General features: G+C 30.1%; 9 protein-coding genes across 11 annotated transcripts; 5 read left to right on the top strand and 4 right to left on the bottom strand.

Annotated features, from left to right (window-relative positions):
• The first annotated feature begins 183 nt into the window (after window positions 1-183).
• On the top strand, window positions 184-8,739 carry LOC145745239 (uncharacterized). 2 transcript variants are annotated; one of them, XM_082563261.1, is made up of 23 exons: window positions 184-511; window positions 600-713; window positions 814-1,286; window positions 1,414-1,637; window positions 2,271-3,001; window positions 3,137-3,262; window positions 3,390-3,518; window positions 3,728-3,794; window positions 3,957-4,597; window positions 4,710-5,104; window positions 5,209-5,371; window positions 5,465-5,584; window positions 5,679-5,869; window positions 5,942-6,093; window positions 6,254-6,334; window positions 6,468-6,530; window positions 6,608-6,722; window positions 6,803-6,898; window positions 6,996-7,154; window positions 7,301-7,404; window positions 7,597-7,749; window positions 7,916-8,055; window positions 8,210-8,739. In XM_082563261.1, exons 1-23 carry the CDS (start codon window positions 397-399, stop codon window positions 8,326-8,328), a joined length of 4,671 nt encoding a protein of 1,556 aa, XP_082419387.1. In that variant the 5' UTR covers window positions 184-396; the 3' UTR covers window positions 8,329-8,739. The 2 variants fall into 2 exon arrangements, with proteins under 2 accessions (XP_082419387.1, XP_082419379.1); XM_082563253.1 differs by having other exon boundaries at window positions 3,131-3,262.
• A 343-nt stretch (window positions 8,740-9,082) lies between these two features.
• LOC145755390 (uncharacterized) lies at window positions 9,083-12,606 on the bottom strand. Of its 2 annotated transcripts, XM_082571626.1 has the most exons (6): window positions 12,391-12,606; window positions 12,117-12,282; window positions 10,428-11,031; window positions 10,089-10,252; window positions 9,764-9,877; window positions 9,083-9,680 (listed from the first exon to the last, which is right to left on the bottom strand). In XM_082571626.1, the coding sequence occupies exons 2-6, from the start codon at window positions 12,202-12,204 to the stop codon at window positions 9,598-9,600; spliced, it is 1,053 nt and encodes a 350-aa protein (XP_082427752.1). In that variant the 5' UTR covers window positions 12,205-12,282; window positions 12,391-12,606; the 3' UTR covers window positions 9,083-9,597. The 2 variants fall into 2 exon arrangements, with proteins under 2 accessions (XP_082427752.1, XP_082427744.1); XM_082571618.1 differs by having other exon boundaries at window positions 12,117-12,606.
• A 1,127-nt stretch (window positions 12,607-13,733) lies between these two features.
• LOC145741104 (lambda-crystallin-like) lies at window positions 13,734-15,485 on the bottom strand. Its single transcript, XM_082558670.1, has 8 exons — window positions 15,430-15,485; window positions 15,213-15,320; window positions 14,959-15,085; window positions 14,717-14,881; window positions 14,424-14,618; window positions 14,170-14,275; window positions 14,004-14,110; window positions 13,734-13,841 (listed from the first exon to the last, which is right to left on the bottom strand). Exons 1-8 carry the CDS (start codon window positions 15,483-15,485, stop codon window positions 13,734-13,736), a joined length of 972 nt encoding a protein of 323 aa, XP_082414796.1.
• Window positions 15,486-16,206: 721 nt separating this feature from the next.
• Window positions 16,207-18,223, bottom strand: LOC145755161 (lambda-crystallin-like). The gene is made up of 8 exons (XM_082571388.1): window positions 18,067-18,223; window positions 17,892-17,999; window positions 17,645-17,771; window positions 17,329-17,493; window positions 16,966-17,160; window positions 16,789-16,894; window positions 16,607-16,713; window positions 16,207-16,501 (listed from the first exon to the last, which is right to left on the bottom strand). Exons 1-8 carry the CDS (start codon window positions 18,120-18,122, stop codon window positions 16,394-16,396), a joined length of 972 nt encoding a protein of 323 aa, XP_082427514.1. The 5' UTR covers window positions 18,123-18,223; the 3' UTR covers window positions 16,207-16,393.
• LOC145755170 (uncharacterized) lies at window positions 18,158-19,136 on the bottom strand. Its single transcript, XM_082571399.1, has one exon. It carries the CDS (start codon window positions 18,774-18,776, stop codon window positions 18,312-18,314), a length of 465 nt encoding a protein of 154 aa, XP_082427525.1. The 5' UTR covers window positions 18,777-19,136; the 3' UTR covers window positions 18,158-18,311.
• A 308-nt stretch (window positions 19,137-19,444) lies between these two features.
• On the top strand, window positions 19,445-20,939 carry LOC145748865 (NEDD8-activating enzyme E1 catalytic subunit-like). Its single transcript, XM_082564991.1, has one exon. The coding sequence runs from the start codon at window positions 19,459-19,461 to the stop codon at window positions 20,782-20,784; it is 1,326 nt and encodes a 441-aa protein (XP_082421117.1). The 5' UTR covers window positions 19,445-19,458; the 3' UTR covers window positions 20,785-20,939.
• Window positions 20,940-21,010: 71 nt separating this feature from the next.
• Window positions 21,011-21,490, top strand: LOC145741088 (peptide chain release factor 2-like). The gene has a single exon (XM_082558669.1). It carries the CDS (start codon window positions 21,011-21,013, stop codon window positions 21,488-21,490), a length of 480 nt encoding a protein of 159 aa, XP_082414795.1.
• A 144-nt stretch (window positions 21,491-21,634) lies between these two features.
• LOC145748849 (polycomb protein suz12-like) lies at window positions 21,635-24,277 on the top strand. Its single transcript, XM_082564990.1, is given in 2 exon segments — window positions 21,635-22,329; window positions 22,332-24,277. Coding segments are annotated over 2 exon segments (2,301 nt in total). The 5' UTR covers window positions 21,635-21,647; the 3' UTR covers window positions 23,951-24,277.
• Window positions 24,278-24,305: 28 nt separating this feature from the next.
• Window positions 24,306-26,498, top strand: LOC145748833 (dihydrofolate reductase-like). Its single transcript, XM_082564989.1, has 5 exons — window positions 24,306-24,428; window positions 24,563-24,737; window positions 25,412-25,519; window positions 25,837-25,955; window positions 26,040-26,498. The coding sequence occupies exons 1-5, from the start codon at window positions 24,334-24,336 to the stop codon at window positions 26,122-26,124; spliced, it is 582 nt and encodes a 193-aa protein (XP_082421115.1). The 5' UTR covers window positions 24,306-24,333; the 3' UTR covers window positions 26,125-26,498.
• The last annotated feature ends 239 nt before the right edge of the window (window positions 26,499-26,737 follow it).

Raw genomic sequence — 26,737 nt, 5'->3', positions numbered from 1 at the left:
AAGCATAGGAAAATTTTCCAAATATTTCCGTATAAGAAAAAAGTTTCGTAAAAGTAACTCTCGTAACGCTTTTTTCACTCGATAAAACGAGAGAAATGAAGTCATGCGTGAGAGTTTCATTTGTTTACTAACGAACACCTCGTGGCCCAAAAATCTACGTAATCGATTTTTACAAAATATAATAGTATAGCTAACAGGGGGATATTGCATCATTGTTTTTTAGCATTGTTTAAACAATATTGTTGCTTTAATACTAGCGTAGATAACACTGTATTAGGATAGGACGTCCATGCAGTCAGTCTGCCAAAAAGTACACTCCGACGGTATGTAAAATTCATAAATACGGATGTTTATTCCAATATCCTAAAAACCCGAACTGAAATATATGAAGTAGCAATGTCGCAAGATACTCAAGGAAACAATGATTACGTATTTGCTCAACTTCAGGAAATGTTTCCTCAAGTAGAGGCAGATGTGGTTTACATGATTTTGACAGAAACTCAATTTCAAAGTAGGTTTTATATCATCTTAAGTGTATAATATTAAAATCTCATTAAAGTCTTGATTTTACATACTGTTTGACAATATATGTTTTTTAGTAAATGAAGCGATAGAAATGCTTAGAATTTTATCCCAACCTTCTGAAAATTCAATTACGAGTACCAGTAGTAACAATACAACTAATTTTAAATTAACACCAGATATTAAAACCGGTAGGATGAAAATATTTTAAGTAAACTGAAATTTTATTTATTTTGTTTTATATATATAATCTTTTTTTAACTTAAATAATTTATATATAAATAACTTTAGAAACTGAAAATAAGAAATCTACTGAAAAGTTTAAAAAAAAGGATATACAGAAAAGCAATGTAAAACAACAAAACAAAAATGTGAAAATTAGTGACGCAAAAACTGGTAACATCAACAATGCAAACAAAATGGACCATGCAAACCCCAAAAACATTGTAAAACTAGAAAGCATTGACAAATTAGCGGGCACTGTCAATCAAGAAAACAATGCTAAAAGCAACCCGGTTAAAAAATTATCCAAAAGTCAGAGAAAAAGACAAGCTAAACAACGAAGAGCTCAAAATCAACAAAAAACATCCAATTTAACTCAAAATAAACAAAAAACAACCAATATAACAGAAACTCAAAATAAAACTACAAAAATCGATGAATCTGATTTTTCTAAAAGCGCAACACCACCTAGTACGTCTGATAATGATGATAACAAAGACAACAATTTGGTAACTGAAGGACAAAGTGATTCTCCTACAAATGCAAGTACCATGTTTAGTTGTGTACATATATTTAGCTCTATATTAGTAATAAATAAATAATTTTAAAAGGTGTACAAAAACCTCAAATATATAAGTAAGGGTAATGTTTATATTATACATTTTATAGGATGAAACAAACCCCTTTAAAGCTGTGACCAAGTTTGATTTAAAGACACAAAAATTCAATACTAATTGTAACAAAAAATCGTTTGAATTTATTACTGTTTTGTCATATGTTGGTGTTGGTAAATGGAATGGTTTAAGACTCATTTTTGCTGGAAATGGAAATAGGACTCCAGAGGTTCAAGGTTTAAACAATGTCAAACAACCTGTTTCAATTTTTCAAAAAAAGTAATTATGTTATTTTTGTATATGTGGTTGAATGATATGATTAGATGCTTTAGCTTACTAGCATTTACATAGTTATAATTTAAAGTAATTACAGTACATACTTAATTACTAAGATTTTTTATTACTTCTTAATTTAATAACGATTATAATCTTATCATTTAAAAACCAATTTAGTGAGTAGTTTTATTTTGTAGTATGCAATTATCTAAAACAAACTAGCTAACTATATTTTAGATTGTATGAATATGCTGTTAATTCCTAATCTTAAATTTGATCACTTTTAGATTGTAAATTTATTTTCTTTTCAATATGATGTTGTGTTTAGACTGCATGTGCTTGTATTCTTTAAATGTGATTTTTGTTTCTATTTGAACTGTTTAATATCTTCATTACACTAAAGTGTATGTGACTTTTTATTTCTTTTCTTTACCTAAAATTGTAATTTTAAAATGCATATCATATTTAATAGTATAATGAAATTATATATAAGTTATTTATTAGATTATTTAATTTAATTTAGGAATCCTAATGTTATAGAGATTTTGTGTATGTATTTATTTTATTTAAAAAAATAAGATTCTTATCTTATAGTTGAAGATTACATTTACAAAATGCATTATTATATATTTTTAGACAACTTTTGAATTCTAAAGATAAGTTATATGTTAAAACGCAAACCAAAGAAATTACTGAAAATTTACCAAAGGACATTACTTCTGAAAATATAAAAGAACTTCAAGATATAAATAAAGCTGAAACAAACGAAGACATGTCGTCAGAATTTAAATTAAACTCATCCACAAATGAACGACAAAAAATAGTTACAGCCTCATTTTCAACACCTACAGTGACAACCATCCTTAAATCCTCAAGTTTAAATGTAACTGATAGTCCCATATCCACTGTGTTAGGTTCATCTACACCTGTATTTAGCAAATTAACCACCACGAGTAATTCTAGTGTATATTCACCAGAAAATTTAAGTGAGTTTGGCAAAAATAGTGACCCGCCTACCGTTCAGCGCTCAGTAACATCAGCTGACGTGTTAGGTTTTCCAACAAGTCCCCCAGTTCTACTTCAGCAATTTCCAATGTCAGTTCCACCTCCTCCTCTTATGCCAATGTTTCCACCTCAACCATTCCAACAGGTTTTACATCATCCCCCACCGGGTTATGCTGTTCCACCTGGGTTTGCAATGTACCCAATGCCACACTTTCATTCCATGCCAATGTATTACGAAATGAGTCCTGAGCATCGTGTGCACATAGCAACACCTCAGCCTGTTGTTGCCAAGGAAAAGATTATGTATATTTTAAGGGGTCTACCTGGAAGTGGAAAATCTTATTTGGCTCACCAACTAAAAGGTAAAACTTAACTTGTTAAATTTGTGCTACAATATAATGGTTATGCAAAAAAAAGTAATTATTATTATAGTTTTTTTATTTTTGTAAAGTTTTTGTTAAAATGTATGTATTAAATTTTAACATTTTAAGGCAAAGATGGAGTCATCTTAAGTACAGACAATTATTTTATTCAACAAAATGGAAGTTATCAATTTGATCCAACCCAGCTTGGTATTGCTCATCAGTGGAACCAAAATTGGGCAATCAAGTATCTTCAACGAGGTAAAAAATTAAATTTAAATTAATGTAAGTTTTTTTACTGTTATGTAAATCAGTTTGGTCTTTTTATTATGCAATACTTAAAAAAGATGTCACAAAATATAAAACTAGCAAAACATTCGTTTTTTAGAGCGATCACCTATAATCATCGACAACACAAACATAACAGATTGGGAAATAAAACCGTATGTATTAGGTGCCCTTAATCACAACTATAAAATTGAAATAAAAGAACCTGAAACTTGTTGGAAATATAAAGGTTACATTTTTTATTTTTTAACATATTTATAAAACAAATAGGCTATGCTTTGCTAAGATAACTATTTTAGTGTTATTGTGTCATGTTAATATCGTAAAATTCTGTTTTTATTTTTATGATTAAAATTTTAAATTACCTTTATCAGCTAATAGTCGTATACCTACACGAACTTTGTTATTTTGTGTTTAAATTTTCTTTGTGTGTTTTAGTGTCGGAATTGGCTAAAAGAAATTCACATGGGGTCACTAAGTATACAATAGAAAATATGAAACTTAGGTAAATTTAATTTTAAGTTCTTTCTTAAATAATCAGGTTTACTTACGCGCATAAGTGTAATTTGAATGTTAAATTATAGAAGCTTTATGTGGTGCACTTTGTTGTATAGCGTATAAATTTAAAATTAAGAATAGCTATGCAAATAATTCATTATTATTTTAGATTTGAAAAAAATGTCACTGTTGAAAATGTAGTAAAAAATTTTGGATCCAAAGTGCAGATACAAAAATTTCTAAATTTCCAAAAGCAAAATCAAAACAGTGACAATGACCAAGAAACCATCAAAGGCAATGAAAATAATTTTCTTAAATCTCCTGCACAAGAAAAATCAGAAGAAATTTCCCCTTCTTCACAAATTAAAAACTTACTAGGAATTGAGAAAACAAATTTGAAATCGGAATCAGAAAATGAAACCAAAATTGAAGAAAACAATGTTGAAAGTGTCAAATCATCTAGTGATAAGAACCTTAATGCTAATTCCAAATCTAACAATAGTTTTAAACCAAAATCAGCAAATACTACACCGAAAAATCAAAATAATGTTTTTCAAAAAACTTTGAAATCTAAAACTAACAATTTTACCCCGAAAACGGTGAACTCATCTGAAAAATTAAGAAATGAAAATGCTACTCCCAAAAAAGAAATCACCAAACCAACAAAAACACCCAATTCAGGTAAAAACACTGCCAAAAAAGATGTTTACAAAAGTGATGTTGAAAGAAATTTGGCACGAATTAAGTCGCAACTTGCTGCAGATAAAAAGGAGACAGCAGCTTCTACCCAAGCTTTAAACCAAAACAAAGGTTTGTGTTTTTATAAAAGTTAATTTTGCTTGAAGTGTGATTATAAATTATAAAAAATTTTGGATTATTACTTAAAATGTTTTTTATTCTGTAATATTTAAATAAATTTTAGATTCTCCAAAAACCAAAAAGCGTAACAGACCTTCCAAACCACCTGTTCCCAGACTTTTACCTTCACCACCAGGTAATAGTAAAGATCAAAGATCTCCAAATTGGAGTTCATATTTCACTGATGTTATCTCTGAAAAACCTAATGGTAAACCTGTGGAATCTCGGAAAAAAAAAATTCAAGCAAAATCAAAAAATTCAGTTTCGACTTTTACGAGTGAAAATGACTTCGTTATTTTGTTGAAATCTAACAATAATCTAAACTTTAAACCAAAAGGGTTTGTTGTTATTGGAAAGAATGGTGATCGATTTAAGCCAAGTCCATTAAGAGTACAGCAAGGCAACTATGACAACTTGGTTCTGGATAAAGGCACATCTACAAATGATTTAAAAGAAACGGTAAAAAAGTTTATTAAAGAGTTTATTTTTTTTAAATTTATATTGCCTATATGAGTAAAACAACTTGTATAACCAGTTGTTTAGTAAACTTTAATAAATTTTAGACCATAGAAACGGATCAAGATGTTGATACCCTACATCTGCTGTTTCCCGATCTTAAAAGAAATCACTTGATTGATATTTACAAGCAATGTGGAAATAATGTCCACTGGAGTATTGATGTGATTGCCACATCAACTTTATATGGAGATAATGACAGTTTGTCTGGTAAATCTTACTTAAAGTGTCTTTTACAGTTTGATATTTAATTACCAGTTATTTAAAAACTAGGTCCTAAAATTAAACGGAAATGTTTTACAGAAAGTCCAACTAAAGATTCATGGTCACCAGCAAACAAGGAAGAATTTGTAAATGGTTTAGTGGTGACAAGCACAGAAGAAAACTTGAACGATCTTGATAATAATCTGGAATCAGATCATGGTAAACCCAAAATTGTTTAAGTTTTAAATTTTTGTATAAACTAACCTTTTAATATTTTTAAAAACTTTCAATTTATTTCTATGTTCGTTTGTAGGCGAGTATCTTGATAATGATGAAAACGAAGTAGAATGTCTTACTCTCCCCAAAGAATTTCTAGAAACCATTATAAAAATGGCAACTGGGCAAAGTAGAAAAGTTGATCATTGTGAAATTAATGTCTCCCAAAACCTAGCCTTTCAAATTTATTCAGCATGGAAAAATACTAAGCAAGTTTCTACCGAAAAGGTAAATCAGAGTTTGCCAATTTTGTAGAAAAAGGGAGTAGATTTTCTTAGTATTTACTTGTTAATTTTTTAGGTTTTACATTCAAACATTTTAAGCAACGGGGAAAATTCGGGATTAACAGAATTAAAACAAATCTTTGCTAACACTGAAAGTTATCAAGATATTAATGAAAGCAATGACAGCAAAATAAATCAAATGAAAGAAGACGAATTGTTAGCTAGAAGGTAAATAATATTTATTCAAAAAAAATTTTATAACTATTTTTTATTTTCAAAAAAAGGAAAAACAATCTTTGTAGTGGTCAGCCCATTTAAAAGAAGTTTAAATGGTACTTTAGGTAATTAAAATAATATTTAAGTCTTTAATTTTTTTGTATTTACTTAGATTACAAATGGAGGAGGAATGCAGATTAATTGAAATAACAAAACCTTCATTAAACAAAAACAGAAAATCCCAAAAAGAAGGGTAGCAACTTCAAGATATTCCATTTTTATAGATTTAAAAAGTTTTTTTATTAAGTTTATGCTATAAATTACAATGGTTGAATCTTCTTTTAAATAAAGTGTGTTGAATTCTTAGTTTATTTAATTGTTTATAGGTCAAGAAAAGATCCACATTTAGTTGGGGTTTCAACTTCTTTACCTAATCTTAGTAGCAAAAGGTAATTTTTTATTATGTTTTTTATTATGTAAAAACTAAATCACTGTCTGGTGCTTTAAATTCTTTACTTTTTTTAAGTGGTTTGCCAAAAGGTCAATGGGCAACTGGATCACATAAAAAATCACAAAATTTGTTGCAAATAATAAATGAAGAAACAGCTGCTGCCAAGTCGGAAAACCGACAAAAACATTTGGTAAATAATTCTCCAACTAATTTCTATTTTAAAAACTTCTAAAGGCTAGTCTAAAAAACAAATATTATTTTATATTTTAGAATCAGATGAAATACTTAGGTTCACAAATGAAAAGAGAACAACTACATGCTTTGCATCCAGGTGTTCCCCATACATTACTTGATGATATCTTCATAGTACGTCCATTTTATCATTAATTTTTTAACTTTTTTTTGCCAGATTCTTCAAACAAAAATTGTATATAAATTTTTTTAACTTTTCTTTTGTTTTTAGGCAAATGGATGCAGATTTGATGAGACTCTTCACATTGTAAACTCAATGTTTTCTGACAACGATGATGACTTTTACACCACTGTCAAATCACTTTCTTCCTCCGAAGATAACAAATTGCTCGAAAGAATTAAAAATCAGAGTTTTAATAAAATAAAAAAGGTGCCAGTTTTGTATGCGAATTTAAGTTAAACCTGTTTAAACAAAGACATTGTTACTAGAATGATTTACAAATGTTTAATTAGTGTAAAATATTGGTTTATTTGGAAAAAGGTTTTTCGGTCTTTTTATTTTTGACTTTTTAACAGAAAAATCTTGAAAAGTCAGATATGGACTCGATTGAACAAATTGATTTAGAAAGTGAAGCAAAATGGAGTTACGAAAAAATAAGACTAGAAGCTGAAACACAAAGGTTCATATTCAAAATCTTTATTTGTATAATATATCCTTTGTTGTTGGTGATGTTTATTCAAGCATATTTTAAATTAACTATTAAATTTTTTTATAATATCTTGTTTAAAACTATTGGTGTTTTCATAATTGCAAGGAGTTATTCTATAAGTTTTCTAATTATTACTTTTACGCCTTAAACAATGTCCAAAAGAAAACAAATGTACGAGAGTTATCGGAAAGCAACACTTGCCAACCACCAGAAAAAGGGTCACTTGGCAATGTATTATGCACAACAAGCCCAACTTCATAAAACTAAATTAAGGGAAGCCAATAAAAGGGCTGCATCATTGACCTTTTCACGCATGTAAGTCTCAGTTAAAGTGATCAAGATATTTTCCGTTAAAAAAAATTATTGCAAAAATTTTAAATAAATTGATAATCGGTATTAAAAAAAGTTTTTATTGGAATTAAATGTTTTGCTTAGAATGGTTTAAAAGAAATTATTTTTTTTTGTAATTTGATTTCTATAGGAATGAAAGCAGGTCAGCAGATGAATTGGACTTACATGGTTTACATGTTGATGAAGCAATTGACACCCTAAAAGATGTTACAGCAAAGAAACAAGCACAAAAGAATGGATCAAAACATCTTTATGTTATAACAGGCAGAGGTAAATACAAATCCTTTTTAGCAGATTTTACATCAAAATTTAATCCTCTATTTTTTGCAAAGTTTTAATAGAATTGGTTACCTTTAGCGGTGGTTTAAATTTTATAAACCTGAAACCTTTAGTTTTTATAACTATTTTAAAATCTTATTTTTAGGTGTAAACAGTGCAGCTGGTGTACCAAGAGTAAAAAATGCTGTAATGCATTGGCTTGAAACTAAAAACATGAGGTACACACTTGTTAATGATGGCTATCTTAAGATTAATCTTCATTAATTATCTGGTAAATACAGTTAAACAAACTTTTAAGTTGTAGATATAAGTTCTCTGATTTTAAAAACTTGTTTTTAATTCTTTAGTTCAGATGTTTTTAATTTTGTTATTTGATTGTATTGTGCTCATGTAATATTTGTAAATATTCCTAAAAATATTTGTTTGTCATTCAGGTTTTGTATGTATTTCGTTCATTGTAAATATGTTTGTTTTTTAACTGGTTTAGTGGTCTATGATATTGTGTTACTCATAAGGGTAGTTAAAAAGTTGTGGCATCTATATATTTTACACTCTAAGGTTTTTTTATCTCTGCCTTATTAGTGCTTCAGAGATTTGTTATTAGAGTATTGTTGCCTTTCCATTAGAGTATTGTTGCCTTTAATTCTATGCACAATTTAATTAATTTTAGTTGGTATGCCAAATTGTTTTTTGAAAATTCTTGTAAATAGTAATTTCTTGTTTGTTTGTGTTAATTAAACTTTTTTAGTCAATATTTAAAATGGTTTGTGAATATTTGTATATGGTTAATAGGGTGAACTAGATAGGGCCCCACCCAGTTGACTAAATTAACATTTTTGGTTGATTACTTTTAAAGGCATATGTATGGGACATTAGATATACCAACTTAACTATTAGGTTTTGCTATATATAAAGTTGCTAACCTTAATCATTGTTCTAAAATAACTGCAACAATTTGCAAAATTAGGTTTGCTATATTCTAGTATAAATTACAATTTAAATTAGCATAAATGTTATAAGGGTATTTCCGAACTAATAGGATTAGATATGAAACGAAATATGATTTTACTGCATAAAAAATGAAATTGCATAAATTGGGAACAAAAATTGGTATAATAATGGAACAATAGAAATACTATTGAAGAAAAATGTATTATATACAATAAAACTTTAAAAAGGCTCTGCAAAGAAAAAAACAAAAAAATTGTCATAAATAGCAAAATAGTGTTTTAAAATAATTGAACTAAAACACTTTTGACACATTATTTTAAAGTTTGCAATCATAAACATTAAAAAACCTATTTATATAAAAAGCAAGTTGTTAAGATTTTTTCGAATTAATGAAGTATTTAAAATATTAATCATGGCTGTATTATAAGATTAAGTAGTACCAATATAATCTAGTAAAAAAGTGATTAATTCTAATTGAGTTAGACGTTTATAACTTGCACAGTCAGTAGGGTTAACACATGAAAGCAATATGAAAGAAAATATAAAAGGTTTAAAATTTAATACTTTTGCACTGATAATTTGTTACTGGGAAGAATGAGGGACTTCCCCAAACACAGAATTGTTATCAGCGTCTTCAGATGTCTGTTGTCTTTCCCTTGCCAATTCTACACAATAACAAAAAAAACAGAATTAACATAAACCAACCTTTATAAAAACCCAAATTAGGCTAGTTCTTTAAACAAATTACCTAATTCCATAAGTTCTTTAAATTTGACAGCGTCATCGTAAGTGGGTGGGGCAATACCGCCAAATGCTGAATATGAGCTTACTCGAGAGACTGTTTGATTTTCTGTAACTTCAACTGTAAAAATATGCGTTTTAAAATAGGAGTAAGTTTGGTAATATTTTAATACAGGCCAAATAATAGCACAAGTGTTATTATTTAGTGTGATATTTTGTTGACATTGGAAGATATATACGGTCTTAGATACTAAGTGGTTAAACGGTATACCTGTATTTTTTGACCATATAACAATTGCCGCCTATATTTGAAATAAATAAAAATAACTTACCTTCAAAACCCAAATTATTATATGCGGGAGGAAGGTCGGGTCCAGGTAGAGTTGTTCTTCTGTGAGCTGACCCTTCATCAGCACTTCGATGTCGTCGACGAATGGCGTTTAGGCGCTCTAATGCTTGTTGCTGTTGGTTACGAGCCATTCGCGCATACCTCCATCTATATAATCAGTTTTAATTGGTAATATATGAACAACTTCGTTTGTTACAAGTCTCTTTTTTTTGTAACTTTTTCCAGAATATATCCTAATGACTTAGCTATTAGAAACATAATAACAATTTTCAAAGATTAATGGTCGTTTAACAAGGGTTTATAATTTCAATAAAGTTCTTACCTGTTTATGGCCATACAGCAAGGAGGGAAACTGACAAGTAAAAACAAAACTCCAATATAAGTCGGAAGGTTGGTAAAATGTACTACAAATACCACCCCTATCGCGAAAAACACCAATCCGGTAAAAATACCGGACACAAACTGCCACATCCAGTGATGGCCTGTATTTCTGGCGCCAATTGCGTTTAACTGTTCCACTTCGCGTCGTCGGCGTCTTCTGCGCGCTCTGTTGCGCCGATGGGAAGCTGAGTCACGTGACTCGGGCCCCGAATCGTTCCCGTGGAACACGTGCTCTGGAAACTCGTAATCCAAGGTCACCCCTATTTCATCTTCCGGTGACAGACGAGGGGCTTCCCCGTCACTGTCCTTATTGCTTTCGTCCGACGACTCAGCGCTTACAACGTCATTTCCGTTTGTATTCGAGTTGTCGTTGGGAGGGGATGTGGCCTCGGGTATGTCATCGTTCGACTGCGTGATGACGTCATCAGTGTTTGTGTTCACTTCAGAAGCACCGTTGGTGCTCGAACTTGTGACATCAACTTCGTCAATGTCGTTCATGACGTTGTTGTTGCTGGATTGTGAGGCTGTTTGTAGATTTGTTATTTCTAATACAAGAAAGTTGTTACAAAAAACATTAACCTAAGATCCATGTTACAAAACACAACACCTAATTCTCTAAAAATGAACAATTTAGTTTTGTAAAAGCTCTGTTTGGTATAAATTTAAACTAATCTCGGACAGGTTGTTTTAGCATAATATCGTTTCCTTTAATTGTAATGCAGTCAACTAATAGAATTAAAACATTACTGTGGTGGAAACATTTTTAACAATTAATCTGCGTTTGACAGGTTTGCTTCATTGTTAGGTGACCATACCATAATGTACTATAAAATCTTTGTGTAAACATTATTACTTTTGGCATGTTTTAAATCATTAAATTGATTTTGTCATTTTTTTCCGTCGCATTGTTGTAATATTAATTGTATATCGTATTTATTATTTACTTTTATCAATGCGCGAAAAATCAAAAAAAAAAATATATATATTGGTAACATAGAATTTATAAAAATCACTGCGTTTTTTGCTTATATATGTTTATACTAGTTGAAATTTCTATCTGTTTAGTTTTGACAGTTTAAATCTCTGTTTAGAATCTGACCTATGCCTATGTACTAGTTCACTATATCAACACACCAGAGTTAGTTCCGTTGTTTATGTTAAATTTCCAACCCGTTTAAATTGGCAAATGACAGATACTTAACTTCCTTTTTAAAAATTTAACTTTAATTTAACCAGTTAAACATTTTAAAGGGCATTTATAAATGTTTATTTAAATATGCCTTAAAATCTATATTTTGAATGTCAAATACTGATTCTTTTGTTTTCCATTTAAATTTGATCTAGTATACTCTCCATACAAACTTATGGGCAGAAATATTTTAGGTAATATACGTCATTAGTCGTGTTAAAACATCCAGTACGCAGAAACCCAACCAAAGCGTGACTTGCCAAATATAAATAACATTCACACTATGTTTAACAGCACTGGTTACTTTTTTAAAAGTGCGTCAATCTAAAAAATATGTTAGGTAAAGCAAAGACCTACTTTTTATACCGAACGATAAGCAATTCTTGTTTATGAGATTAATTGAAAAAACTCCCTTACTTTGCTATTAGGTAATAAACACACCTTGTTCAATTTGTAGATTTTGTTGTCGCGTATTAGACCGCACTGCCGCCAAATGTAGATTTACTAAGGTGATGTCACGCATAGCCATGTTTAAATATATTTTACATTGAATTCAAATTTTAGTGGACAAAAATCACTCTAGAAAATCTAAGTTTCTTACTTTTACCTGTAAAATGTTAATAAAAATACATGTAAAAACTAAGTTAAAAAATATTCTGGCTATGGTTGGATAGTTTAAAAAGTATAGTAATAAACATATTGCTGCTATACTGACCTAATATATTGGCAATGACCTATCTTTACCCCTAAGTTAAAATTAAATTCAAACTATTGGTCTTTTAATAAAACAGCTTGTACTATTAGCATATCCGGTTGACTGATTCCTATAAGCCAAATAGTAAAACATTTTAACTTTTTTATGCTTCAGTAATGGGGTGTCTGAAATAACTATAAAAATAAGATAAAATTCATGGTCAGGTAGAATATCTTTATGCAAACGATATTTCACTTCTAAACTGCCAAGTCTTCAAAACTTATGTTAAAAGCTTTGCATTTTACGCCTGGCTTGTTTATCTAAAACGATCTGCTGTGTGGCTTACCTAATGGAAGTAATACGCTTGGTTACCCTATTATTTAAACATTAACGTCACAGCAATAACGAATTGTTTTCATAAGATCATTTACTAGCAAAACATGTAAATACTATAAGTCTATAGTTTTTCTATTACTAATGCTGTTTAAAGTCAAAACTGCCTAACTTTTAAAAAGATCAGTATATTTCGCTAATACATGGAATTAGGCCTATCTAAACAAAGACAACGTGACAAAGACAGCAATTCCCTTATCAGAAAATTTTCTAAAGAAAAAAAAACATAATAGACGAAAGAAATTTTAATAACAAACAACACAGGTTTTCTTTGTGTATCTGCCTATTTTACAGTTAATAAAAATACTGTACTATTGGCTGTTGCTCGTCAAGCGAAATTAAAAAAGGAAAAAGTTAATCATTTACAGTAAAGCCATGAAACTATCAACTATAAACTCGAAAACACGATCGTTACATAACTGTTTATTTTACAGCCGTGTTTATTTATAACTCTAGTATAGCCTACTCTTAACGAAATTGACTTAAAATCTTTTTAACAAACTTGTGCAATAAACTTACTAAGCATATTATTATATATTGCATACAATTGGCACAAACCTTCTCTAAACACTAAGAAAGCGTAAATATTAGACATTTCGATACTGTATTGATGTAGGTTTTATTGTTGTAGATTGTTGAAACTACATAGGGTAACTTTTCTCGTTCTCTCATTCTTTTTATACGATCCTCGCCTATTGTGAAATTACAATCGCAACAACGCTACCTTGTTTCTTTTCTTCTTAATATTGTATAAGTTAAAATCTCTATTTTTAAAGTCAAACTTTAAAATTAAATTGACACCTGTAAGAAATCATATTATGATCTTCATATATTCAATGTACATAAAAAAGGACATTTAATTATGGACAAACTGTCTTGTCCGTGTTAAAACCTAAATGACGATATCACAATTATTTTCTGTGATGGATATAAGATGACAAATTACACAAAACAATTTCAAATAATTCGTTTTAGTTCATTTGTTTTTTAAGTTTTGACAGAGCAACAAGTCGTTGGTCTCGCCATTGTCTTCTTTTGTTTAGTTCTTCGGGCGTGGAAGCTATACGCGATGACATTTGCTAAAATTAAAAAAGGTCATTTTTAGCCGCTTTTATTAAAATGACCACTTAAATTGCAATGACCGTTATGTCAATAAAGGTGCTTTTTATAAAAAAATGTTTTTTTTTGTTAAAATTTTGATGAAAAATGATGAAGAAGGTTGAGTTTAAATGTTAGTTTACCCTGTCAACAACTTCAAGCCCTTCACCCTCAAAAGTAGGGACTTCGCCAAACGTGCGACTCACTCGCTTGATTGATTCTTTGTATCGGGTCATATAATTACGGGTACCTGTTGTTCATAAAACATTTTTGTTACCTAATTAAATTAATTGCATACATATATTTTACCCTCAGCGTTAAGGTGAATAGTTTCAAACGGGCCAATGAAAGCATATCTCATTCCGAAACCGCTCGTGAATATTTTGTCAACACCTTCAGTCGATATTACTCCATCCTTTTAAAAATATAAACTGTATATACAATTATTTAAAAAAAAAAACTTATCCAAAAATTTGTTAAATTTGGCTTTGGAAATGTAATGAATGTGTTTAAGTAGACAAGAGTTTAAATATGTAGCGTTAAATTTAAATTGTTTAACTTACAGTGACTAATCTCCATGCCTCGTTAATCAAGGCATACTGCAATCTGTTAGCCGCAAACCCCTCTATTTCTCTAGTTACCATAACAGTTGTTTGACCAATTTCCGTAAAAAAATCTTCAGTTTTTTTGATAGTTACTGGGTCAGTTTTGGAATGGGGAATGATCTCAGTTAATGGACAATAATATGGCGGGTTGCACTAAAACATATTTGATTAATATTATAATAAAAGCAATACATATCTTGTTTGTGATAAGCAAAACCAAATTTAAGTCCTTTAGAATGTTGACATCTTACCGGGTGACCGATAATGCATTGTGCTACTCTTGACAAACCAGTAAATATTTTGGAAGGAAGAATACAAGAAGTTGAACTACACAAAATCGTGTCATCACTTGTGCATGCGTTATTTATTTGCTGAAACACGTTTTTCTTTAACTCCAAATCTTCTGGAACACATTCCTAAAAACACATCTAGATTTGTGATTTAACTTTACTGGAAAATATAAATAGAACCAGGCAACTGAAATATTAAGTACTTGAACATGTATAGCTCCTTCTACAACATCTGATAGTTGGTTAGTTGTACTTATCAGACCGTATTGTAACTGTGCAGAAAGTGTACCTCGTAGTAACCCTTGACTTTCCAAATCATGCAACTGTTCTCTGGTAAACAAAGAATAAATGGCACACTTTATAGATTGAGTCATGAAAATATAAAAAAAACAGCAAATGCAAATCAAATCAAACATAGTTAACCAGAAAAACCAAGTTTTATAGGGTCGTATATTACTTGATTGATGTCATTGCTCCATCTAATTGTGTTTGAACAACGTCGTACATAACAACTTTATACCCAGCCCCTGCAAATAGCATTGCCCAACTTCTTCCTATGAGACCACTGTTAAAACACGTTGTGATAAATTATTGTAAACATGATATTTATTAATAAAAAGCATTGTTAAAATAATTAAATTAATTCAAAAATATAGTCGTAAATTTGTTCTTGCCTTCCTATAACTCCAACTTTTTTAAGTTTAGTTATTTTGCCAATTTGTGCGGACATTTTGATTTTATTTTATGCAAATAACAATAGCCTAGGTTTCCTTTTTAAAATTACTAATTTACTGAAAAATTTATAATATATGCTGATAAAGAAAAGGCAATTAATTTACTTTTTTGTTTCATAAAAATATGTTAAATTTGCTTTAATATTCTACTATCCTAACCTAATTTAGTCTAACATTCTTTCCGTAACTTTAAAAAAAAAATAATAAAATTTTCTTGGAGCTATAAATCCTTTAATTTTTCAAATAGGCATTGAAAACGTCCTTACACTTCGGAAAAAAGATCTTGTGATTGTGCATTTACGTCATTTGGAAGCAAACCAAAACGTGCCATGTTAAAAATAGCTAGACTTAGTCTTAATTAGTAATGATTTAATATAAATTTTCTAACCTAATATATTTTGGGTTACATACAAATACTGCCAACCTTAAAATGTTTTGAAATTTTTATTTTAGCCTTAAGACAAATTGTCATCTTTTGGGCACTGCTTATTAGCCTAAATATTTTTAATACCCTTACCTACCTAACCCATTTAACAAACATGGCTTTGATTTTTGCTCAATCAACAAAAATTTAACGTTTTTCAAGCACAAGTTAATATTTATCATCTTATAAATCTGCATATTTTAAAAATCCTTTTAAATCAAATTAAACCAGCAGTATTATGATTTATATTTGTATTTGCAAATTAAATAAAAACAGTACAAACAATTGCAGCCTTATATGATACGATTAATACATAATTGTAAAATTCGAGTAATTTTTAAAAGTAAAAACACTGTGAAGTTACAAAAAAGTTATGAATAAAATTAAACTAGCAAAAATGGCATAGGTAGGTATAATTATAAATAGGTAGAATTAAAACAGTAATGCCTTTAATTAACTAAGGTCATAAGAATTGAATGTTTAATCCATTTCTTTTTTCAGTTTTGAAAGAGCAATGAGTCGTTGGTCTCTCCATTGTCTTCTTTTGTTTAATTCCTCTGGGGTAGCGGGTATACGTGATGACATTTCCTGCAAAAAATGAAAATTAACTACAAGCTTTTTATTAGTTCTTATTTATTTTTAGATAAAAAAGTAATAGCCAAAAACAAAAACAAGTAAAAGTTATAAATTTACCTTGTCCACTATTTCAAGTGTTTCACCATCATATGTAGGAATATCCCCAAACGTGCTAGTCACTCGCTTGATTGATTCCTTGTATCGATCCATATAATTACGAGTCCCTGTATAATTAAAATTATTTTAAAAGTCTGTCAATAAGATGGTTTACAGTTTTGTTAAAGGATATAACTGTTTACCCTCAGCGTTAAGTTGAATAGTTTCAAATGGGCCGATAAAAGCATATCTCATTCCTAACCCACTCGTGAATATTTTATCAACATCCTCCGGCGACATTATTCCATCCTAAAAATAGGTTGATAATGTACATAAGAATAAATATGTAAATTTACTTTTTATGTGACATTAAAACTTACAGAAACTAATCTCCAAGCTTCATTGATTATAGCATACTGCAGCCTGTTTAACGCAAATCCGTCGACTTCTTTGGTCAAAACCACTGCAGTTTGTCCAATTTCTGTGAGTAACTCTTTTGTTTTTTGAACCACTGCTGGGTTAGTTTTAGGGTGAGGAATAATCTCAGTTAGAGGACAGTGATATGGAGGGTTGCACTAAAAATGTATTTTTTTTAGTTAAATATATAAAATTAAATGTTTGTGTTACTCTAATACCGTAGTTGATGTCTTCCAATCTACATTGCTAACTCTACATTGTAAAGTGTAGGCATTGTGTAACAAAAGCATTATTAAAAATTTAATTTGAAATTATTTACAACTTACTGGGTGAGCAATAATGCATTGTGCTACCCGTGGTAACTCAGTAAATATCTTAGAAGGAAGAATACAAGAAGTTGAACTGCACAAAACAGTTTCATCACTCGTGCATGCGTCATTCATTTGCTGAAACACTTTGAGCTTTAACTCCAAATTTTCTGGAACACACTCCTAAAATTAGAAAAAAAGTTACATTTATACATGAGGTTAAAATTTTAAATGACTACCAAACTAAGGATACTTAAACTTAGTTTACTTAAAAGCACCAAATTTCATTTCAAAAAAACTGTTAAAAAATGTTGGCAAAATCGCTTCAAGCTACCTGTACATGCTTGGCATCTTTTACAGCATCGGTTAAATTATTTGTTGTACTAATTAAACCAAATTGTAACTCAGCTGAAAGAGTACCTCTTAGTAATCCTTGTTTTTCCAAATCAAATAACTGATCTCTGTAAAATATTCAATAAATAAGTTGACCAATAACTTACATTTTCACCAAACCTATACACAATAAATAAAAAATTGTTAAAATTTATAAATTTATTAACGTTATGTTTTTATTTAATTACCTGATTGATGCCATTGCTCCATCTAATTGTGTTTGAACAACATCGTACATAACAACATTATACCCAGCCCCTGCATATAACATTGACCAACTTCTTCCAATAAGACCACTGTTAAAAATGTAAGGGATTAATATGGGTTTGATATTGAGTTAGTTTCATGTGGAAGTTATTTTACCTTCCAATAATTCCCACTTTTTCGGTTTTAGTTCGTTTAGCTACCTGTTCAGACATTTTGATATTTTTACTAAACTGATAAATTTAAAAAATCTAAAGACAAAATGCAAGTTACAAAAAGTTGAATTTATATCTAGATGATAATAATTGCAACATTTTAAATAATTAAATATTTAATATTAGTTAAACCCAAAACACATTTAAAAGCTATTTTAATGATGGGTTAAAATATGAACAGGTAAACTTTTAGATTTTTTTAAATGATCTTCCCATATCGTTGTTGGGAATTTTAACTCTTTTGACTGGAGAAAAAGAAATCAAATTGTTTTTCTTAATATTATAAGTCTTTTTATGCACAGGATTTGGGTAACTTTTTAACAAATCCCTTGCTTCATCAAATTTTAAATTTCCTTTTGGAAGCTTAACCTGAACTTCTTGTCTTTGAAAGTTGGCTTTAACTTTTTTATCACATTCCAGATAATTTTTTAACTCTGGCTTACAATTCGCATCCAAATAATTATTTTCTTTTAGGCATAGGAACAAAGCTGCCACTTGATCGCTGCATGAAATTTTATTTCTCTCTTGTCGAACGTTTACAAATTTAGTGTCCTCATTAATTATAATAGGTCGTTTTACTTTAAGTATTGGTCCAGTTTTCCGGTTTGTGATGTAAGATATTTTAGCATTTATATCTGAAAATCGTTTTGACATTTCTGATATTGCTTCTTTCAGTCTTTTACATAGAATAACAGACAGTGATGAATTATAAATTTTTCCTACTATTTTTCCAAGATTGTAACTTCATAAGTTATTTTATTAATAAACGAACTGTATTTTACGCAACAAATGTAAAACAAAAGTGAACAAATCTTAACTAAAACTATGCAATGCTTAGCGCTGATTTCGTTTTACCGGTGGAGCAAGTTGGCAACGTGCGCATAGTAAGCACATCGTCATTACGTTATTACTATCTGACGATCCCGATAGTAAGCAAAGTGACACACTGGAACTGCCGTTTAAAAACCGCTAATTGTTCTAAACTGAAAAAAAACTTTTGTTTGTAAAAAGTCTTTTCAATTTTCAGATTGATTTAAAAAGGTCTTTATTTTTGTTGAGGATAACGTTTTGAGATCGTAAATCATAAAAATGAGCATGGTGCAGTCATGCGTATAAAATATCTTCTACAAAGTAAACTTTTTAAAAAGATTAAGCAGTTTTGAGGTTATTTATTAATTAAAAAACATTGTTAGATTGTTACAAATTTTTTAAATTAATCCATGAATGATAAAGTATATAGTAGTAAAGTTACACAACTTATCCATGAAAATAATTTTTCCCGCGTTTAGTAATTTTTCTATTGTTTAATACGTTTTAGAAAAATATTTGGGGTAAAATGGACATTTCTTCACCAAGAGAAACAACTACGTGGCCTGGAAGATGGAAAAACTTAGAAAATATTGTTGGGCGTCCTAGTCCATTTGCTCACCCTGATTTTGAGCCAAGTCTCGATATACTTCAGTTTATGTTAAACAATTGTAAAATCCTTGTAATTGGGGCTGGTGGTCTAGGTTGCGAACTCCTTAAGGACTTAACCTTAAGTGGATTTCGTCATATTCATGTTATTGATATGGATACAATAGATCTGTCAAATCTAAATCGTCAATTTTTGTTTCGTCATAAAGACATTGGTAAGGGAAAAGCAAAGGTTGCAGCTGAGTTTATTAACAATCGAGTCAAAGGTGCGCAAGTTGTACCTCACTTTTGCAGAATTGAAGATTATGATGAACAATTTTACAAGCAGTTTCATGTTGTTGTTTGTGGTCTTGATTCCATCGTGGCACGGAGATGGATCAACGGGATGATAATTAGTTTATTAGAGTACAATGATGATGGTTCATTAGATCAAAGTTCTATTATTCCCATTGTAGATGGCGGCACAGAAGGGTTTAAAGGAAATGCCAGAGTAATATTACCAGGCATGTCTGCATGTATAGAATGCACATTGGACTTATACCCCCCTCAAATTAACTTTCCCATGTGTACAATAGCTCATACACCACGGCAACCTGAACACTGTGTTGAGTATGTCAAAATGTTTGGATGGGAAAAGGAAAAACCATTTGGAGATGTACCTATAGATGGTGATGATCCTGACCATATTAAATGGATTTGTAATTTGGCAAGTGAAAGAGCAAATGAATTTGGAATAGAGGGTGTAACATATCGGCTCACACAAGGTGTTGTTAAGCGGATCATACCAGCTGTTGCTTCCACAAATGCTGTCATTGCTGCAGCATGTGCAACTGAGGTTTTTAAGCTTGCTAGTAGTTGTTGTGTTCCTTTAAACAACTACATGGTATTTAATGATGTGGATGGTGTTTATACTTACACTTTTGAGGCCCAAAGAAATGCAAATTGTTTGGCATGTAGTCAGAAGCCCCAAGTTTTAAAGTTTTCTTCTGGATCCACACTTCGAGATATTTTAGATTATTTGCGCGACTCAAATTTATTACAAATGAAAAGTCCTGGTATAACTGCAGTTATTAAAGGGATGAGCAAAACTTTATACATGAAAACAGTTGCTTCAATTGAAGTTGCTACTAGACCTAATTTATCAAAAACTTTAAAAGAACTCGGTATTGAGAATAATCAAGAGTTGATTGTTGCGGATGTAACTTCCCCCAATTCTCTTTTGTTTACTGTAAAAATAACAGAATAATTTAGACTTTAAAAAAGTTGCTTGTATTTAACAATCAATGGTATAGTTAAACTGATTAAATAATGTAAAACATGTCAGAGTTATATTTGATGTTGTTTATTAAAAATGTAAAGTTCAATTTTAATATATATAATCTATTTTTTGTTTTATTTTAGTTCTATACAATAAGCGAATTGGTTAACACACATTTAAATAACTTAATCATAACTAACATGTTAAAAAATAAATGTTAAAGGCATTTCAGTTTGGTTTAATACCACAAGCAAACAGTTCGAGTCATCATAATGTCAACAAAGTACGGGAATATATGAAATACTTTAACAAAATTGACAAAATTGGAAAAGTAATTCAAATTGAGAAAAAGGATCTAAGAGTTATTTATATGCCACCAGGCACCAAAGGAGGCCAAAAAGCGAATAAAAAGAAATGTAGAGTCCACATCACTCATGTACCTACAAAGACTATAGTGGATTGCAATGAAACACGAGTTCAACTAAAAAATTATGAAATTGCTTTGGCAAGAGTTCGTGAGGCAGTTGACATTAAACTGAAAAAAGAAGAAAGTATTTTTGTTCAAATCGAAAAAGAGAGAGTCAAAAAAAAACAAGAAGAAAGAAAAATGTCACAAGAAAAACATGCCATATTAAAAGAACGTATGCAAAAATTTGCAGAGATAATTAAAGAGCCAGATACACTTAAATATTAATTTGTTAAGTAAACAAAATGGTTTTACACATAGTATACATATCAATAAATTTATTTGTTTTTTGTGATCATTTTTGAATTTTATTTTTTATTTCTTTTGCAGCATTAAGAATAAATTAACACAGTAATTTAGGTTGACTTGTTAAAAATCCACCAAAATGCCAAGGCCAAAAAAAGAGAAGCCTGAAAATAATGAAGTCATTCTTAATTTGCAACAAGACCGAGAAGAATTTATGTCTGCATTTGAAAAACCAACTCAAATTTATAGATTTTTGTATGCCAGACATTTATTTTCTCCCATCTTTCTGCATAGGTCAACATCCTACATGCTTCATCGCTGTTCCAGAAATAATAAACGCCGAAATCTTTTCAAAGTTGATGACATGCTTGAGGTGGCAAAACTTTCTCGATCCAAATTAAATGGAAAATCGAAAAAGATATTTGATGAACTTAAACTAGAAATTATTGGGTTTTTTACAGATCCCGGTGTAGACTCGGACAATTCTTCTCCAAAAAGAATGCAAAATGTTGAAGTTACAATATCTCTGCATAACACCTCACAAAGTCGCAGAAAAAGTGGTCAAAGTGTTGAATCTGAAAATATTGTTGGGTCGACAGAAGTAGCGGTTAACCCAAGAACGGTTAATTATCATTCTGTGGTTTCTTTGTCCATGTCTGATATCCAGCAGCCCGATGATAGTCTTCTGATCAAAAACTACACTCTTGTTTTTCGTGTGTACGAAACAAGAGACAGCTGCAGTGAAAGTAATTCAGAATATTCTGATGAAGAATCAAGTGCTGAAAGTGACAATGATGATTATGATGGAAGAAAAAAAAAAAACTAGAGCAAAATCCTGCCGCAATTTCTTTGCATAACCTTACCAGTGGCCCCCGAAAACGAAAAAACCTTGCAGATGACAGTTCTGAAAAAAGTAATTCTACCACAAGAGAAAATCCTCCAAAATTTGGAAAAAATTCAAGAAAATATCTTTCAGATCAATCCATGCCTGGAGTTGGAGTCATATATGAGGCAGAATTAGCATTATTTAATAACGACCATGAAACTTGCTTGTTAAATGGAGAATATGAGCTAGCTATGGCACGACAGACTACAGACTCTATTAAAAATAAAAAGAACTCAACCTGGGAAGCTTTGGATGGTGGAAGAGATATCAAAGTTTTAAGTTCCATGAATGGCACTGCAAACTTAAAGATGAAACTTACTTGGATTGACTCGAAAAATTCTGATTCTCTTGATAACAATGGTAGAAAATCTGTAGAAAGAAATGACATTGAATCAATGGAATCAGAGCCAAAAAGACTATGCAGAAAGAATAGTTTGGTCAAAAGCTACAGCGAAGAAAAAGACCCAGAAGCTGTTGTTTCAGAAGAAAAAACTGAAAAAATGATTGACAAATCTCTTTTACCTTACCAAAAAGTTGAATATCGAAAAATCTTTAAAAAAGATACAACATCTTCTAACATATTTTATCAGTTTATTTATAGCACCGAAACACACCAGCAAACCGAAGCAAGAGAAGACTGTCTATGTCCTTGGTGTTTACTTAATTGCATGAATCTATATGGCTTGTTTAAACATTTAAGATATTGTCATCCTAGGTTTAATTTTGTTTATTCAATACAAACACATGGGGTTGTCGTTGAGGTTTCAGTAAATGAATGTTATGATGGGTCTTACAGTGGTAACCCTCAGTTTATATTTGCCCAACCTGGAATGGTGTTCAGCAGAAGAGGTCCTGTGCATCGAATCCCAGCAACTGATCTCCTTGTTTACAGATCACAAAAGGCTAAGCAATGTGCTAAGATGGATATCAACGAAATGCTAGAAAAGGAGGATAATTTAGAGTCAAGTGCCGCCCAATATACAGATGGTCATCATCGTCTGTATTTTCACAGTAGAACGGCTGTACCCATCCGACCATGTGAATTTGACAATGATTCTGAGGACGAGACCGATCCTGATTGGCTGAGATCTCACATTCGGCACATGCTTGACGAATTCACTGATGTCAATGAAGGGGAGAAACCCATTATGAAAATGTGGAATTTGTATGTAATTAAACATTATTGCATTTCTGATTCCCAGGTTAATGTCAAGTGCAGATTGTTTATAAACCTGCATGCTCCTTTAATAGCTCAACATTCCCTAAGACGAAATCTACTTCTACATCTTGTCACCTTGGTTGATTTTGGGGTTCTTAAAGCTTCAGCACTTTTGTCCTTGATGGAATATTATGACAAAATTGTAAAAGACCTGAACTTGCCAAGCAATACCGAAAGTAATATAGACTTCGAAGGTGAGAAAATGTCAAATGGCGATGGAGATAAAGAAAAAGTTAAAACTAAACCTAAAATATGGGATGTTACTGACATGGATACAAGTTTACAACTTTTGCAGAATATGATTGATGATGGGCAAAATGCAGAAAGCCAAGACTAATCATTTGTTTTAAATAAAGTAATACTTTTAAATAATAATCTGCATTTTCTATACATGTTTCAAAACTGTTACTTAGAATTTATTTTTAGTTGGACCAAATATTTTTAAATTTGTTCAGCAAGCACTTTATCTTTTAGATATGTTGATTAGATGGTAACAGCCTGCCTACGCATTAAAAGAAAATTATTTTTCTTTACTTTTTGTTGTTTTTAACATTACGCAGAATCAGATTTTTTTGTTTGCAAAAATAACTTGGTTTCATTGTTAATATTATTTTACTGCCACAGTTTTTGTAAAATTCAGACAAATTATTATTGTTTGTACATAACTTACCTTTTGTACTCTATTTAGAAATAATTTTTTGTAATATCTGTTACTTTAAAATGGGTGTTGAAAAGGAGTTAAAAATTCACACAGTTGTTGCCTGCTGCAAAAGTTGGGGAATAGGAAATAAAGGAAATCTACCATGGCATTTACCGTAAGTTTACCAAAAATTAAACTTTGATTTGTACAACTTTTATAATTTCACAGTGTGTTTATATTTTTCCCCCTGTCTATTATTGCAAAAATTTAAAATTTTTTAATAAAATTTGTTAAACAAAACATGTCTAGAAAAGAAGGCAAACATTTTTCTGCACTGTCAACGGGTAACCCCCCAGAAGGAAAAAGAAATGTTGTTATTATTGGTCGAAAAACCTGGGACTCAATTCCCCAAAAGTTACGCCCACTAAAAAATCGAATAAATATTGTGTTAAGTAGATCTAACATGGAAGCAAGTAAAGGCATGGTATGAATTTCGGAAGCTTTTTTTTTATTTAAAAAAAATTTAAATCTGGCTGAAACTTAAAAATTTGAAATGGACATATTAAGAAACTTTAGCATTTTTATATCACAAAAACAATATTGTTCATTTCTAGAGTTTGCATAACCCATGTATAAAACCCTACCCTGATAAAAATACAAACATACTGCGGATTATAAAAAAAAAGTGTCCAATAAATAAATTGTTTCAAGATTTATGTCGACATTTAAAACCTTATGATAATTTTAGAAACGAATATCAATATTTTAACTCATTTGTAAATGGAAATCCCTCTCATGGAAAATTAAATGTTGTTATTTCCGGCCGAAAATCTTGGTGTTCAGTGCCCAGAAAAATTCAAAAAGATCGTATTAGTGTTGTCTTAAGTAGTTCTAAGACTTTTAAAGATTTTAAAGAAGCTGTAAGACATGTATAGTATACCTAAGGGGTGTTGCTTTCCATTTGCCCTTTTGTTATCTAATTATTTTTACAAAAAAGCAACTCTATTAAAAAATCATGCCAAATTACATGATAATTCAAAATACATTAATTTTTATGCTTAATTTAAAGTGTAACATATAAATTTTGTTTTTGAATCAACTTTAATTAAAAAAAGCTAACAAGGGTTTTTTACTTACCTTAATTTTTTTTTAAATTAGGATGCCGTAGTAGGATCTCTTGAGGAATTGGTTCAACTATTACAACAAGATAGTTGGAAAGAAAAAGTTCATGAAGTATTTAATGCGGGTGGAGTTTCTATTTACAATGTAAAGTGTTACCCTTTTTATTTTTAATCAATAAATTTATTTAAATCGACTTAAGTACTAGAAAGTTTATAATAGTATGTCCCTTATTGCCTGTTCAACATACACCAGTGTTGTTCCAGAATATCAAAATGGGTGCTGCCTTAGTATGTGACCAAATAATCATACTATTATACTTAAAATGCAAGCAGTTTGGTGCACCTAAAGCTCTCAGACATGAAAAGTTATTTACAAATTTAATTCACACATTGTTATATATACCTCTATAAAAACAACTGGATTATCATCATATATTTAAATAATTACAATTTAATGTTAAGCTTGTTCATAACTCACCATATTGTGGAACAGTATACCTTACAAGGGTATTGGGTGATTTTGAATGTGACACCTTCTTACCTCCACTTGATGATACATTTTATCAAGTCCCAACAGAAGAGTAAGTTATCAAATTTCAATTACTTTTTTGTTTCTTTTATGTTATGGCAATATATTAAAATTTATTTTTATGATTTTATTTAAGTTATGCAAATGTACCTCAAGGAATACAGGAGGAAAAGGGAATCCAGTGGAAAGTTGAAGTTTACAAAAAGAGAACTTTAAGCTAACACTGGGGTTAAATAAACAGATTTACCATTCAGCCTTACAATGCGCTTTTTTAACTCTTCACTGCTTCTTATGCTTCTTATACCTTTTATTTTAATGTGTTTTTTTAAGTAAGGATGTTGACATGTAGATGTACAGTTTTTTAAGTAAGAATGTTGACATGTAGATGTACAGTTTGGGTAAATTATTCACTTGACAATGTGCAATTAACTTTTCCATGCCAAATGTTTTGCTCGCTTTTTTACCATAATGCTAATCCGGTTGCCATTAATATTATATAAATTATTACCAAAAAACGATATTTTTCTTTTTGATTGCTAAGAGAAAGTTTGTTTTTTGTTAAATTTTTAATAGAAGAGTACATAAAAATACACATTGTATGATATAGAGGATATTTATAATATAAAACAAAGATTATAAAATAGAAGCACCATTAAATTAGAACTTTAGGTATGTAAGAATATTTTTGGCCACATTTAGGTAATATGAAAGCATACAACTGTAATTTATGTTGTAGCTAACATACATTTTTAATTTAGTAAATATTTTTTTAATAGCACCAAAAAAGATTTTTTTGTGGATAGATATAATAAAGTGCAGAATATTTAAATAAGA

This window comes from Corella eumyota, chromosome 1 (genome assembly GCF_963082875.1).
Source record: "Corella eumyota chromosome 1, kaCorEumy4.1, whole genome shotgun sequence".
Taxonomy (NCBI): Eukaryota; Metazoa; Chordata; class Ascidiacea; order Phlebobranchia; family Corellidae; genus Corella; species Corella eumyota.
Note: the sequence above shows the minus strand (reverse complement) of the source record. Positions and strands in the feature narration are given on the sequence as shown.

Bases quoted from the DNA above. Each gene is read 5' to 3' on its own strand.
- LOC145745239 (XM_082563253.1), top strand. From the start codon at position 397: ATGTCGCAAGATACTCAAGGAAACAATGATTACGTATTTGCTCAACTT. The intron at 714-813 runs GTAGGATGAAAA...AAATAACTTTAG, and splicing joins AACACCAGATATTAAAACCG to AAACTGAAAATAAGAAATCT. The intron at 6,094-6,253 runs GTAAATAATATT...GTATTTACTTAG, and splicing joins GACGAATTGTTAGCTAGAAG to ATTACAAATGGAGGAGGAAT.
- LOC145755390 (XM_082571618.1), bottom strand. From the start codon at position 12,204: ATGGCTATGCGTGACATCACCTTAGTAAATCTACATTTGGCGGCAGTG. The intron at 11,032-12,116 runs GTGTGTTTATTA...TTCTTGTATTAG, and splicing joins AAATCTACAAATTGAACAAG to AAATAACAAATCTACAAACA. The intron at 9,878-10,088 runs GTAAGTTATTTT...ATATTTTTACAG, and splicing joins TAATAATTTGGGTTTTGAAG to TTGAAGTTACAGAAAATCAA.
- LOC145741104 (XM_082558670.1), bottom strand. From the start codon at position 15,485: ATGTCCGCACAAATTGGCAAAATAACTAAACTTAAAAAAGTTGGAGTT. The intron at 15,086-15,212 runs GTAATATACGAC...TTTGTTTACCAG, and splicing joins GGAGCAATGACATCAATCAA to AGAACAGTTGCATGATTTGG. The intron at 14,619-14,716 runs GTAAGATGTCAA...AATATGTTTTAG, and splicing joins AATGCATTATCGGTCACCCG to TGCAACCCGCCATATTATTG.
- LOC145755161 (XM_082571388.1), bottom strand. From the start codon at position 18,122: ATGTCTGAACAGGTAGCTAAACGAACTAAAACCGAAAAAGTGGGAATT. The intron at 18,000-18,066 runs GTAAAATAACTT...CATTTTTAACAG, and splicing joins AAAGTGGGAATTATTGGAAG to TGGTCTTATTGGAAGAAGTT. The intron at 16,502-16,606 runs GTAAATTTATAA...CATTTTTTGCAG, and splicing joins CACTTGAAATAGTGGACAAG to GAAATGTCATCACGTATACC.
- LOC145755170 (XM_082571399.1), bottom strand. From the start codon at position 18,776: ATGTCAAAACGATTTTCAGATATAAATGCTAAAATATCTTACATCACA.
- LOC145748865 (XM_082564991.1), top strand. From the start codon at position 19,459: ATGGACATTTCTTCACCAAGAGAAACAACTACGTGGCCTGGAAGATGG.
- LOC145741088 (XM_082558669.1), top strand. From the start codon at position 21,011: ATGTTAAAGGCATTTCAGTTTGGTTTAATACCACAAGCAAACAGTTCG.
- LOC145748833 (XM_082564989.1), top strand. From the start codon at position 24,334: ATGGGTGTTGAAAAGGAGTTAAAAATTCACACAGTTGTTGCCTGCTGC. The intron at 25,520-25,836 runs GTAAAGTGTTAC...TTTAATGTTAAG, and splicing joins GTGGAGTTTCTATTTACAAT to CTTGTTCATAACTCACCATA. The intron at 25,956-26,039 runs GTAAGTTATCAA...ATTTTATTTAAG, and splicing joins TATCAAGTCCCAACAGAAGA to TTATGCAAATGTACCTCAAG.